The sequence below is a fragment of the Schistocerca cancellata genome, chromosome 1 (assembly GCF_023864275.1).
Source record: "Schistocerca cancellata isolate TAMUIC-IGC-003103 chromosome 1, iqSchCanc2.1, whole genome shotgun sequence".
In the NCBI taxonomy this organism is placed as follows: domain Eukaryota; kingdom Metazoa; phylum Arthropoda; class Insecta; order Orthoptera; family Acrididae; genus Schistocerca; species Schistocerca cancellata.
Window position 1 is genome coordinate 905,613,533 of NC_064626.1, and position 14,612 is coordinate 905,628,144.

Consider the following 14,612-nt stretch of genomic DNA (forward strand, 5'->3'; position numbering starts at 1 on the left):
GGTGAGTTGGTGTGCTTCCACTCCATGCTTTGTCTTTTTGATTCTGGCTCATAACAGTGAACCCAAGTTTCACCCCAAGTTAAAATTTTCTTGAGGAAGTGCTCACTCTCTCTTTCATAAAGTTCCTTTAGCTCTGTGTACACTCTCCACCTTGTTTCCTTGTGTAGCTGCATCAACTCCTTTGCGACCCGTCTTATGCATGTTTTGCGGTACTTCAGCTTGTTACAGATAATGTTGTGAACTGTACCAGTACTAACTTGAACTTTATCAACAATCATTCCAGCAGTCAGCCCAAATAATGTCCTCAATTCGACTTTCAAGTGAGAAAGTTGAAACTGCAACTGGTCGGCCAGAACAGTGTTAGTCAGTCACCGAGTCGTGATAATTTTGAACTGCTCTACTCACTTGTAAAAATTTGCATGATTCATACAACCTTCACCATAAACTTTACGACATTTTACAGTTAATATTCACTTGCTTCTCGCCTTCAGGAAGTACAAAACAATTAACTGAACATTGTTCAACTAATGTGGACATTTCAAGTGGACTTGCCACCTTGAAATGTATTTTTGAGGTTATAAACAAAACAATGTTGATACATCAGCTGATCAGGGCTCATCCCAGTGCTGCTAACTTAAAGCCATAGAAGTACCAAACTTGCCCTACAAACAGCTTTTTCCCCAGACCAATTTCTCTCTTTAATTATTGAATGACCCTCGTATTTATCTTTGTGCCCGAACCCCTTTTGGTTTCCAGATACATTCAATTGATATTGGCACAATAAATTGACCACAGGAACTATTAAAAGAAAAAAGAAAACTAACTGTCTGATATACATTGTATTTTTACAAGCATGACCGTTTACATTTTTATTTTATTTGATGCAATGTTTCATTTTTAATATATTTATCTGTTTGTCTCCTTTGCATTCCTGTACCATTCATCCAAATATGATTGAACTTTGATGAGTTGTTGTGGTCACATCCATGAAGGTTTCTGTGGGGTAAGTACCATCACCTCCCATAAGGAGAGGGGGGGGGGGGACAACTGAGAAGGAAAAGAGGCTGAGAAAGGCATCACTACGGAATGTCTACAACAATTTCAGTCAAATTTTGTGTAGTTGTGACTCAACTTTTTTGTAATTATTTGTACAAAAATATTGTGACATTATCCCAACCACACCTATAAATGTGAGTTTGGGCTGAGAAAGTACGACATAAAAGCATAACTTTGAATTTCTGGAGCAATTTCAACCAAATTTCATTTACACATGACTCATTATTTGCATAAAAATACTGCTGGAGTAAGATACCCCTACTACCACTAAGAGTAAGGGCAACAGTGGGAAGGGTTTACATGTAGAAATGTCCGAAAATGGCCTACTAGTATTTATTTCCAATAATTAGACAAATCAGAATACTTTAAAAGTATGAAGCACACTCTGTTTCTAATTTGGGTTGTACAGTGCATCAACCACATCAGGATTGGGGACCAATGATAAGGACATATGACTCGACAGCACAGATATATTTAACATCCTCTCTAAGAGTAGCATGGTGTAAAACAGTTGAAAATCGGGACAGTTGCCGATAACAGTCCTTTTTGTTCGAAATGCCATTCACTTACTGGCACAATTACAAATTTCTTCAGAATTCAGATAAAACTACAGGGTAAAATTTGCAAGATAAATGGGCGAAATATGTGTAAAAATGAATGAATTATGTTTAATCTATATGGAACACATGACATAAGGTTTAGCGTGTGAAGATGTGGTTGAAAGCAAGTTTGTGGATTAAATCTAGAAAATCCACGCTTCCTACAGAGTCAGTTATATACTGCATCCTCAAGAGGGCAGCCGAAAAATGTATTTGTTTTTGCAAAACACAAATAGATCAAAAATATTGTATATCCCAACACAAATAAACTACTTTCAAAAATAAAATCACTGTCATCCCTTGTACAAGTAAGTGTGTGTATTCAATCATATTCGTAATATGCAAATGTGGGGTATTTCTCTCCAACAGATTTAACAACTTGTTTTGTTTTATTGGTAAAACACTAATAGTTCTGGAACCTTATTTTAAATTTGCCTCATATCAGTGCTGCCAGCAAGTGCATTTCCTACATGGGCGAATCCTGAATGAAGCTTACATGTGTAACGGTGACTCTGACAACAGATACATATAAATGTACATGGTACTATCCTTCCTTCTGGGTTCCATCCTTGAGGAAGAGAAAAGAATACATTGAAGTTGGTGAAGGTTAAAAAGGAAGGGCAATTCACTTGTAGCCCAGGATGAAAAAAAAATGTTCAAATGTGTGTGAAATCTTATGGGACTTAACTGCTAAGGTCATCAGTCCCTAAGCTTACACACTACTTAACCTAAATTATTCTAAGGACAAACACACACACCCATGCCCGAGGGAGGATTCGAACCTCCGCTGGGACCAGCCGCACAGTCCATGACTGCAGCGCCTTAGACCGCTTGGCCCAGGATGAGAGGGGTCAGTTATTTCGAGGTGAAGATGACATTGTTAAACTGTTAATGCATTTTACAACATATAGGAAGGGAGCTAGATGGGTAGATCATGTAACTAATGAGGAGGCACTGAATCGAATTGGGAAGAAAAGGAATTTGTGGCACAACTTGACTAGAAGAAGGGATATGTTCTGATGCACCAAGGGACTACCAATTTAGTATTGGAGGGCAGTGTGGAGGGTAAAAATCATACAGGGAGACCAAGAGATGAATACACTCAGCAGATTCAGAAGGATGAATGTTGCAGTAGTTACTTGGAGATGAAGAAGCTTGCGCATGATAGAATAGCATGCAGAGCTGCATCAAACCAATCTCAGGACTGAAGACTACAACAACAATAACAACAACACAAAGGGAGAGTGAGATGTGGACAGATTTAATTTCTCTTCTTTTTTTAGAGGGGGGGGGGGGGCAGGGAAAAGGGGAAGGGAAAAACAAAGGAGGAAGGGTGGGAGGAATGTTTCAGATCCGCAAGTAAACTGATAATACAGCATTAATACAGCATGAATGCGTAGGCAGTGGTCTCATCACCATACACAACACACACTCTACAATGTTAAATAACGACTATCTTCACTTTGTGATGTAACTGCAGACAAAAGATTATAACTGAATACTGTGATTGGGTTGGGTTCTTTGGGGAAGGAGACCAGACAGCGAGGTCATCGGTCTCATCGGATTAGGGAAGGAAGTCGGCCGTGCCCTTTCAAAGGAACTATCCCGGCATTTGCCTGGAGCGATTTAGGGAAATCACGGAAAACCTAAATCAGGATGGCCGGACGCGGGATTGAACCGTCGTCGTCCTGAACGCGAGTCCAGTGTCTAGCCACTGCAGCACCTCGCTCGGTAATACTATGATTCCGAATTAGTGAAGTCTATGATACAGAATGCATTTTATCATACTTACATAATTTTATTCAAACAAGACATTTTAAATCACTATGTTGTGCTCTATTTAAATGTATTATGTATGTTTTATAATTATTTTGTGTTAAAAGTTGATTGTAAACAGTAAACGACAGTGTTATTACATTTTTAAGAACAGTAAAAACATGCTGGACAAATCATACACTCCTGGAAATTGAAATAAGAACACCGTGAATTCATTGTCCCAGGAAGGGGAAACTTTATTGACACATTCCTGGGGTCAGATACATCACATGATCACACTGACAGAACCACAGGCACATAGACACAGGCAACAGAGCATGCACAATGTCGGCACTAGTACAGTGTATATCCACCTTTCGCAGCAATGCACGCTGCTATTCTCCCATGGAGACGATCGTAGAGATGCTGGATGTAGTCCTGTGGAACGGCTTGCCATGCCATTTCCACCTGGCGCCTCAGTTGGACCAGCGTTCGTGCTGGACGTGCAGACCGCGTGAGACGACGCTTCATCCAGTCCCAAACATGCTCAATGGGGGACAGATCCGGAGATCTTGCTGGCCAGGGATACATGCGGACGTGCAGTGTCCTGTTGGAACAGCAAGTTCCCTTGCCGGTCTAGGAATGGTAGAACGATGGGTTCGATGACGGTTTGGATGTACCGTGCACTATTCAGTGTCCCCTCGACGATCACCAGTGGTGTACAGCCAGTGTAGGAGATTGCTCCCCACACCATGATGCCGGGTGTTGGCCCTGTGTGCCTCGGTCGTATGCAGTCCTGATTGTGGCGCTCACCTGCACGGCGCCAAACACGCATACGACCATCATTGGCACCAAGGCAGAAGCGACTCTCATCGCTGAAGACGACACGTCTCCATTCGTCCCTCCATTCACGCCTGTCGCGACACCACTGGAGGCGGGCTGCACGATGTTGGGGCGTGAGCGGAAGACGGCCTAATGGTGTGCGGGACCGTAGCCCAGCTTCATGGAGACGGTTGCGAATAGTCCTCACCGATACCCCAGGAGCAACAGTGTCCCTAATTTGCTGGGAAGTGGCGGTGCGGTCCCCTACGGCACTGCGTAGGATCCTACGGTCTTGGCGTGCATCCGGGCGATTGCGGTCCGGTCCCAGGTCGACGGGCACGTGCACCTTCCGCCGACCACTGGCGACAACATCGATGTACTGTGGAGACCTCACGCCCCACGTGTTGAGCAATTCGGCGGTACGTCCACCCGGCCTCCCGCATGCCCACTATATGCCCTCGCTCAAAGTCCGTCAACTGCACATACGGTTCACGTCCACACTGTCGCGGCATGCTACCAGTGTTAAAGACTGCGATGGAGCTCCGTATGCCACGGCAAACTGGCTGACACTGACGGCGGCGGTACACAAATGCTGCACAGCTAGCGCCATTCGACGGCCAACACCGCGGTTCCTGGTGTGTCTGCTGTGCCGTGCGTGCGATCATTGCTTGTACAGCCCTCTCGCAGTGTCCGGAGCAAGTATGGTGGGTCTGACACACCGGTGTCAATGTGTTCTTTTTTCCATTTCCAGGAGTGTATTATGTGGAGAGGCAAAGAAAGATGTATAATCCCTGTGAAAATGTTAGTACTACATTTGGAATGGATTTATATCTCATTATCAACATGGAACATAGACTTGTAATTTTACAAGTTGTGAGTAATTCATTAGTTATTTATGAATATTCACGAACAGTTCTACTTTTGAACATTAAGACTGAAATTTTATAGCTCAAACATTTCCAAAAGTTCATAACACTTCATAAATTAATAGTCTTTATTGTAAGGTGACATATTAAAGATGATGTTTGCTATGGTCTTATTAAAAATTTTGTGAATAGTTCACAACTATTTTGTTTCGACTATTTTTGAGTCTGTGCTATAACCGGCTAATGTGATTTATTGTATGGGACGTAACAAAATTTTGTGTTGATATGAAGCAGAATAGTTTCATGCACCAAGCTGCCACAATCCACATCACCGACAGATATGTAAATTACACAGCACTCATTTGTAGTTAAATTAATATATCTAAAAAGTCCTCAGGTTAGAAATTAATGATCTGAAATATTTTGTTTATCGCAATAGTATGCACATTTTAATCAGTATTTCAAAGATTAAAGTTTAGCTTGTTCTGTCATGAATTTCTTAAAAACTAGAGCTAGATAAAAAGTATCGGAAAAAAAACTTTTGGATGGAAAGAAAGAGCATATGTATTGGATACAACTTTTTTTTTTTTATGCTAGGGCTCACCTGATAAAAATGTAAACAAAAACTATAGTGAAACTTCCTGGCAGATTAAAACTGTGTGCCCGACCGAGACTCGAACTCGGGACCTTTGCCTTTCGCGGGCAAGTGCTCTACCAACTGAGCTACCGAAGCATGACTCACGCCTGGTACTCACAGCTTTACTTCTGCCAGTATCTCGTCTCCTATCTTCCAAACTTTACAGAAGCTCTCCTGCGAACCTTGCAGAACTAGCACTCCTGAAAGAAAGGATATTGCGGAGACATGGCTTAACCACAGCCTGGGGGATGTTCCCAGAATGAGATTTTCACTCTGCAGCGGAGTGTGCGCTGATATGAAACTTCCTGGCAGATTAAAACTGTGTGCCCGACCGAGACTCGAACTCGGGACCTTTGCCTTTCGCGGGCAAGTGCTCTACCAACTGAGCTACCGAAGCACGACTCACGCCCGGTACTCACCCAGGCTGTGGCTAAGCCATGTCTCCGCAATATCCTTTCTTTCAGGAGTGCTAGTTCTGCAAGGTTCGCAGGAGAGCTTCTGTAAAGTTTGGAAGGTAGGAGACGAGATACTGGCAGAAGTAAAGCTGTGAGTACCGGGCGTGAGTCGTGCTTCGGTAGCTCAGTTGGTAGAGCACTTGCCCGCGAAAGGCAAAGGTCCCGATTTCGAGTCTCGGTCGGGCACACAGTTTTAATCTGCCAGGAAGTTTCATATCAGCGCACACTCCGCTGCAGAGTGAAAATCTCATTCTGAAAAACTATAGTATTTCTTCTATTTCATGTAAAAGCTACACATGAAAACTGAACTTTAACCTGAAGAAAAAATCCTTGGTGTTTAGTGGATTGATAAAACAGGGCAAGTGAAATAGCAAGAAAATACACTTACCTGAACAATATTTTCCATTATTCCACACTTCCTCTAAATTTTTCAACATACCAATTACTGAACAAATGGCTAATATTGTGATAGTATTGTATGAGAAATAAGTGAGAATGAAGGAAAGAGGTTAAAATCAATGTTCCTCCCCTCTCACTGCCAACTTTCTACAAACATTAGTCCATGCCCACCCTTGCAACAATTGCTGACTATGTTGTTATCATCACTGCATATCACCTTTTTCTGCAAGACTATGGCCCTTTCTAGAAGTGCAAATGTTATAAAACAAATCTTTTGGACTATTCTCTCACGTTTTATCACTAACAGGGTCTGCAGAGCTTATACAGTGTTTCAAGCTCGATGATTGGATTCCTCAGTTCACAAGATAGCTGACAGTTGAAACTAACAGTTAATGGAAAATGTTATTAGTTTTCAAGTGCAGAAAGGTTTACACATTACAGCAGAAGAGGAATAACAATTAAATTTAATGCAAAACACATCAAGAACTGAATTACACCACTTGTCCACCACTCATTTGTATAAAATCACATTTTATAGTGCAGCCAATTGTAAAAATTTGAAAATCCAGTATTGATCAAAACATTGTGCCCCCACTAAAACACCACAATAATGCAGTACAGGACAATCCAAATCAAGTCAACTGTTTTTGGTTAAGTTTTTTTTTAGTACTCATGCAATTAACAAATATTGCAAATTCTAACCACTTTTGAGTATGCGAGATGTTTTTATTTTTGGGTTTCAAAATATGAACAGTTGTTTAATTTTCAAAATGTTTTTAAAAGATCAATTTGAGTATTACTCCACAACTATTTAAGTTCCAGAGTTGACTTTGGTGTCATTGTAAAACTTTTCAACAGTGATATGAAACACAATGCTACCATAAAATTAATTTAAATCTTGTCAAAATGCAATATTTTTTTCAAAATCTGAAAATACCCTTTTTTGCAGAAAAAAATGTGTGTCTCTTACGATTTCTGTTTGACTTTGATACAATTTGAAAATGGGGACAGGACATATGAAATGGAACTTAATTTTTTGATATAGTGATGCACCACATTGATGATTCTTAGCTGTTCATGTGGTATGGAACAGTCACCAGTTAATAATTATGTTACTACTGTTGGATGTCAGTTAGGTCTATAGTACAACACACTTGTTGCAGTGTTTACAAATGTTATTACAAACATCAAGCATGAAAGATGCTCAACCTCTCAAGTGTAAGTTAATTTGTATAGGGTACTTACAAACAACATTAAATTGCTGATTATTGAAGCTGATTATGAAAATAATGGACCTCCACCTCTGTTATTAATTCATGTTTGGTGTAAAAAGGGAAGCATACCAGTTTTCTGTTTATACAGAATAACTTGTGAGAGGCCTAAGTTTTCATAATCTATGATTTTGCAGGACACTACTCATTTGTGCTTCAAAATGAAACTCAGTCCTACTACTGGATCTGCATTATGTGTCATTGCCAAGCAAAATACCTCAATGAAACTTGGACCATACATAGAAAGAACTGCTACACTATAATGCAGAAGGTAACTGAAAGAAATACACAATGAGATGACCAGAAATGATGCTTTTATTCAAAGACAATAATTATACTGAAGTCACTGCAATTTACGAAAGTCACCTGGACATTACAAAAAGCAGGAGATGGTTCTTAATAGGGTATATGGTCACCATGAGTGACAATGCATACTCTACAACATGATTCTGTGCTGGACACAAGACTGCTAAAGGATGTCAAATTAAACACCTTTCCCATATCGAACAGCTAAGTCCCACAGACCATCTCAAAAAAAAAAACAAAAAGGGGGGGGGGGGGGGGGGGGGGACTTACACAGAGAAGACTGGTGAGGATTTCTTGTGGGAATGCACTCCACTTCTCCACCAGCGCAGTTGGCAACTGCCGCTGGATATTCACTTGTGCGCATGGACGATCTGCAATATGTCTCCCTGCTGCATCCCACATGTGAACAATGGAATTTAAGTAAAGGAACAGGCAGGCCAGTTCATTTCCTGAACATCCTCTAGTTCAAAGAGCTCCTTCACTTGTGCTGTCCAATGTGGTCATGCAATGTAAACTATAAAAATTAAATCAGGGCCAATTGCAACCATGAAAAAATTAACATGGGAAAGGAGTACAGTGGCACAAAAGTAATAAGCAGTGAGCATACTGTGTTCAAAGATTTTGTCAGTATGAGGTGCAACACCAATCTTCTTACACCATAACACCTGACCATCAAAACAACCATGTTCAACAAAGCTGTACTTACCATCATACGGTGAGCAGGAACATTGACAGACATATTGGTTTTGATGGTGCAGGTGTTATGGTGTGGGAAGGCATCATGCTGCATGGGCACATATTTGAAATCTTTGAACATGTTACACTCACCTGTCAGTGTTACTGTGACACTGTACTCCTTCCCAATTAGTGTCTTTCCAGACTGCATCAAGAACTGCAGGTGGAGGAACCCTTGGAACAAGAGAATACTTGGCAAGTTGGCTAGCAGGGTCGACCAAAGCGTCCGATCACACTCATCGGCTCTGACCCGTGAGGTAAGGCTGTCGTGATGTCTGACGTCATGACGACGTGGAATTTAGGTTGTGGTTGGTTGGTTTAAGGATTAAAGGGACCAAATTGCAGAGGTCATCGGTCCATTTTTCCAAAATACTAAAAATACCCACAGAGAATAAAAAATGTTCAACAGAATAGGAGACAGACGACACAGAACAAAAGAAACATAGACAAGGACCAGACAAAACGAAATAAAATCACACGGAGTGTGACGGTGGTTGGCCGACCATAGGAACAAAAAAAGGAAAAGCCAACCACCGAAAACACATTAAAAACTTTGTGAGAGTGGCATGTTTGTAGGTGTCATTTTGATGTGATCAGTGGTGCTCTCTGGTGGTGTGTTAGGTGATGTTTTTGGTTTAGATTGCGTGTGTGGCATGTTTATAGGTGGCGTATTGTTGCGGTGGGTGGTTCTCTCAGGTGGTGTGTTTGTGGGTAGCGTGTTACGTGGTGTATGGGGTTCATTTGCGTGATAGCATTGCACGTGTGTGGTATTGGGACTGTGCTTTCAGCAGAATATTTTTTCAGTGAGTTAACGATTTTAGTTTTGTTATTTCGACGTTATTGTAGTTTTTTTTCTGTTCGTCGTGTGTGAATTTTGGTAAATTGCTTTTTTTATGTCTTTGGTAGGTACGGATATGACTGACAAAGTCCAGAGTTTTCGGTTGTCGGTGATGATGGGGGACAGTGCGTTGTCTCTAATAAAATTTCTTCAACTGTTCACACTTTTGGGTGAAGTCGTGAAGTGTTCAGTATGTCGTGAAGAAATGAGGCTTACTAAAGCTCCGGCATCTCGGACCAGGGATGGCTGTATGTGGAGATGTCGTAAGGATAACAGGTCCAGGGAAGTGTTCGATTCCAATTCTGCTGGTTTGTTGTGTTTTTTAAGGTAGTAATGATTGTTGACATGGGTGTAGTTTTGGGTTTTATGATTTGGTATCGGTAGTTTCTGTTGACCTACATAGATCAAGGGAAGTGTTCGATTCCAATGTGTGGTTGTGGCTGTTCCGGTATCAGGACTTGCTGTTGAGCTATATAGGTTAAGGGAAGTGTTATTTGTGGGATTGGGAGTTGATGTTGAACTATATAGGTCAAGGGATGTGTTCGATTCTAATCTGTGGGATCAGGAGCTGCTGTTGAGCTATATAGGTCAAGGGAAGTGTCTGATTCCATAGGATATTTTGTTTAGTGGAATTGGGGGAGTTTTGTGTTGTCAGTTTTTTTCGTATTTTGTGTGGTTTGGTATGGTGGTGTGTGTCTAAATTTGTTTATATTTACTTTGTCCCCACCCAAAAACCGCCTATTTTCCACTCTTAGGTTTTTGCGGGTGTGTGTGTGTGTTGGTTTTTCAATGTATTTTCGTGTTTGTGGTCATGTTTACGTAATGACATCATAGGCGCCATATTGGAGTCGTAGTGTATGGTCGTTTCCGCCGTATTTCTGAAGTCATGGGTCAAAGCAGATGGTGGAATCGGACGCTTCTGTATTTCCCGCTAGCATGCTCTTTGCCCATACTTAAATCCTACTGATAGGGAGAGGAAAGTTCTGTGAAAATGATAAAGTGAAAAATATAGCAAAATTGGCAATTTTTAACTAAATATTATGAAATCAGCAGCTTTTAAAAACTACCCAGGTCAAATATCACACTCTGGCCTACAACCCCTGAAGTTTTAGATGGTCTAGTTGATTGTATCCTAAAAAATATCAACTCCAGGATGCTAGATGGAAGAGTCTCCGTATGACCTGGCATAAGCAATTGTGATCCTCACTTAAAAAGAAAAAAAAATTTATCGAAAATTATTATACAAGTAAGGCTTCAACAAACAGTGCTCAAATAACTGCTTTGTGTGGCTTTTTTATTTTATTTGGTTTCATCCTGTGATAGAAAAATATTGTTTACAACTCTTCTAACAAAAATGCAGATAATGTTCATTATGATTCACTTTTACTCAGGTGTTTCTATTCCACACAACTTTTATTACTCAGATTTTTATCAGATTTATACTATAGGACTATGCTAATAAACATGTAATTCACATTTTGTAGTAAGCTAATACCACAGCTTGGTGTTTGAGGGAAAGTCTTTATTACACAGTTTCATACCAAAGTCTCATACCTCTTTAATCTAATAAAATGTTCTTAGTTATATACCTCAACAAGTTATTTTTTCTCCGTTTCATTTTTAATCAATGTTTTAGTAATAAACCAAAGGAGTGCTTTCAAGATTTACCACATTATAACTTTTTTTTATATTTTAGTACAATAAGGATGATATCATAGCATTGTTCTGTTACCTATCAAGATAAAGTGTAAAAAAGACTGTTAGATGGTAATAATTACAGTTTCCTAGCATAACAGTTTTGAAGTTATGGACAACTTTCTTTCACAGTACTTTCAGAAAATGAGCAATTTTCATGTCTTGGCATTTTTAAAAATGTCAATAAATGGTACATGCACTGAAAGAATATGAAGTTTTGTGCAGGGTGGCACACAAAAAACTACAGTACTACAGTGCTCATTATCACCTGCCACTTGTCATGAATTCAGTAAATATAGACCTCTGTGTTAGCTTATTTCTTTACTAAATTGTTATTACATGTTTATCTATTCTTAGTTGTATTGGCTCATGGTGGGCAACAATTTGTGCATATCTGGCAAGCAGCCAGTACTCGGGACCTACTTTTCATGCACCAACCTGTACTTTCCATTCATGCTATGGATACATATAACAAAGAAAAATAAATAAATATCTGACTATGAGGTCCTAAACTTTGTGATTTGCTATGGACTGACCTATACACAACACAGTTTAGGTTCAAGAACAATTTAAGAAGCAAGATTTCCTGTGTGTCACACACACTTTTAAGTTACAATCTAGTAGTCAAAAAGACCTCAAACCTAACCACTGCACCAGCCAATACATGTTCTACTAAAAATCCCTGTTATGAAAGGCAGTTGAACTGCAGGAATGAATGTAGCTTCAGACAGAATAACATTTCAGTACTATTAGCGGATATCAGCTTAACATATTAACAAGTAACGTTACAATGAATAAAGAGCTCCTATTTTTCAAATTCCTGCTAAAGGAAACCCCTCAGTGCTCTCACTCTGTAATAAAGACACACTACTTTTGAAAAACGATTCTCAATACGATGGAAGAAGATGTAAATGTATCAAGTGACACAGAACATTGGCAAACAAATATAGCCCACAGCAATGGACATCTCTAAAAAAGAAAAACATGAAATTAAGGAAGCAGAGTTATTTGAAACTATCTTTGTTTGCCAATATACTCTTCATAAATGAGTCACTATGTTTGCATATGCATTCCCTATCAGAACCACACATTTTTGTTGTGTTCTAATTTATGATGAAAGGAGAGAGCAAAATGTTGAGAATGCAATGCTAGACTGTCCTGCTCCTGTCTGTCTGTCTGTTTCAAAATGAAGATGTGATTTATATTTTATATTATCCACTTTCAGTTTAGTACTCTCAGTATGTCTCAAACAGCTGACTGGAAAATTAGCATGAAATAGCCTGCACAATCCAGAACAAACTAAAGCATTATCTCATCTCAACAGTGTACTCCAAGAGTTTCCATCATCATATGCATCTGGACTCAGTGGATTTCTGCTGAAGGCAAACAACCCTCTGCATTGTATTTCATTTTGAAAGTATTCCATTTGGGCATGCAACAAGCGGTTTCCACATTCTCACAGTTGTAATCATGACACAAAAAAATAAAGCTTTTCATGTCACAAATGAGCATAGGCCTATTTATCGTACATAATTACAGTCTATTCCTTACTGGAACTCTTACTAAATGAAATGTCAAGTTGATTGGCGCATCAGAAAGCCATAACATACACCTTGTGATATTACATAAAAAGCATAAAAGAACAAAATAAAAATAACTTCCCTACATCAATTATGTATTTGTTACTAAGTATCTGGTCACAACTATTTACATTACCAGCATTTCAGAAGTACGCAATGGCCAGTACTGGCAATAGCCAATACTGCATATGAAACACACGTATTCCAGCCAACTGATCACCCAGAAACTTCAATGATACGTCGCTTCACTCATATTCAAAATTGAGCACAGATGATGAACAAAGTAAGGACGCAAATACTGGGTGATGAGGTGCTGATTACATTGAAAGGTGGTGTTCAAAAGAAATCAGAAAAAAGCACAAAGGTGAATTGGAATATTGGGATTATAAAAGATGAATGCAAGCAACTTATAGAAGCAAAAAGATGAACATACAGTCGGATAATATACAGTATTAATCGCAACAAACACGTTTTTTTTTTTTTTTTGTGTAGAGGGTGTCTGAAGCATTACCAGTAGCTGTTTTGAGGGAGGGAGGGTAAAGTGCATGGAAACTAGTGGTCCTTATTAACATTGAATTTCCCGCAATTAACCAGACATAAACAGAGACAAACAAACTGGAAAGTAACAACACATGCGATATCCCCAGTGCCACAAATTGCACACGAGCATATATAAGAATTGCCGCCGTTTGGCAGAATTTTTAGAGCAAGTGATGTAAGCCAAGGCATTTGCGACAATGACATTTAATCTGAATTTTCCTGCACCCTGACATCAAGAGACTAAAATAAATTGTTCAAACCTGTTCAAACAACATGAAAGCTATCATTAACAAAAACCGGAGCTTTCCAGAAAACTGTGAAAAAGAAATAACAACTCATCAGACTCAATTAAAGAATAAAAAACGCAAACAAAACAAAATATGCTCATCAGTGTTGAACAATGAATCCTTACCATATTCACTTTATTAAAACAAACTTATTTACACCACTATCACACACCAACACTTCTCTTCACCGCCACTACGTTTATTTACTACGTTATCATTTGTTTTTCCTTAGAGGTAATGCCAACACACAGCAACAAAGAACAACGAATAGTCTTGAATACATTGAATCGAAATTTGAAACTCATTTCCAAAAATTAGTCCTTTGAAGTCTCTCACTCTCCCAGTCTATACAATATTTTATGCGAATACCGCTCTGGGAATTTGTTGTTGGATACTTCAAGAATTCCAGATCGACATAGAAATAATTTCCATCTAATGCACGAGAACAGAAAAATGTAATATTCGAGCGAGATCAACTGTTTCTAGCAGCTTTTTTGGGCATAACAGTTAACGTGACAGTTTTTAAAAAATGAAAGAAACAGTGCGTCGGTTCTTCGCCGATCTCTGCTTCTAGGTGACGGTAAGACTTAGTTTTCACCATGTTAGTTACTGCATTTGGAGAGGTCTTGCAAGGGCCACAGGTCCATAGGCCTCTCCTGCTAGAGCCTGTTTCTTTATTTGTTGTGTCTTGTTAGCCTTAGGACTCCGTGCCGATGCCAAGCTTCTGCTCTGATGGTGTCTACCTCTCGAATGTGTCTGAGTCGGTCTAAT

At 39.6% G+C, this 14,612-nt stretch overlaps 1 protein-coding gene across 2 annotated transcripts in view; it reads right to left on the minus strand.

Annotated features, from left to right (window-relative positions):
• Positions 1-14,294, minus strand: part of LOC126190962 (nucleoside diphosphate kinase 7) — a 102,065-nt gene extending 87,771 nt beyond the window's left edge. The window contains exons 1-2 of one of the 2 annotated variants that reach the window (XM_049931628.1): positions 13,967-14,294; positions 13,815-13,868 (exon numbers count right to left, since the gene is read on the minus strand). In XM_049931628.1, the coding sequence (XP_049787585.1) occupies positions 13,815-13,868; positions 13,967-13,969 (57 nt within the window). In that variant the 5' untranslated portion in view covers positions 13,970-14,294. The remainder of the gene's footprint in view (positions 1-13,814; positions 13,869-13,966) is intronic. The other variant, XM_049931638.1, reaches the window with a different exon arrangement.
• Between the last annotated feature and the right edge of the window lie 318 nt (positions 14,295-14,612).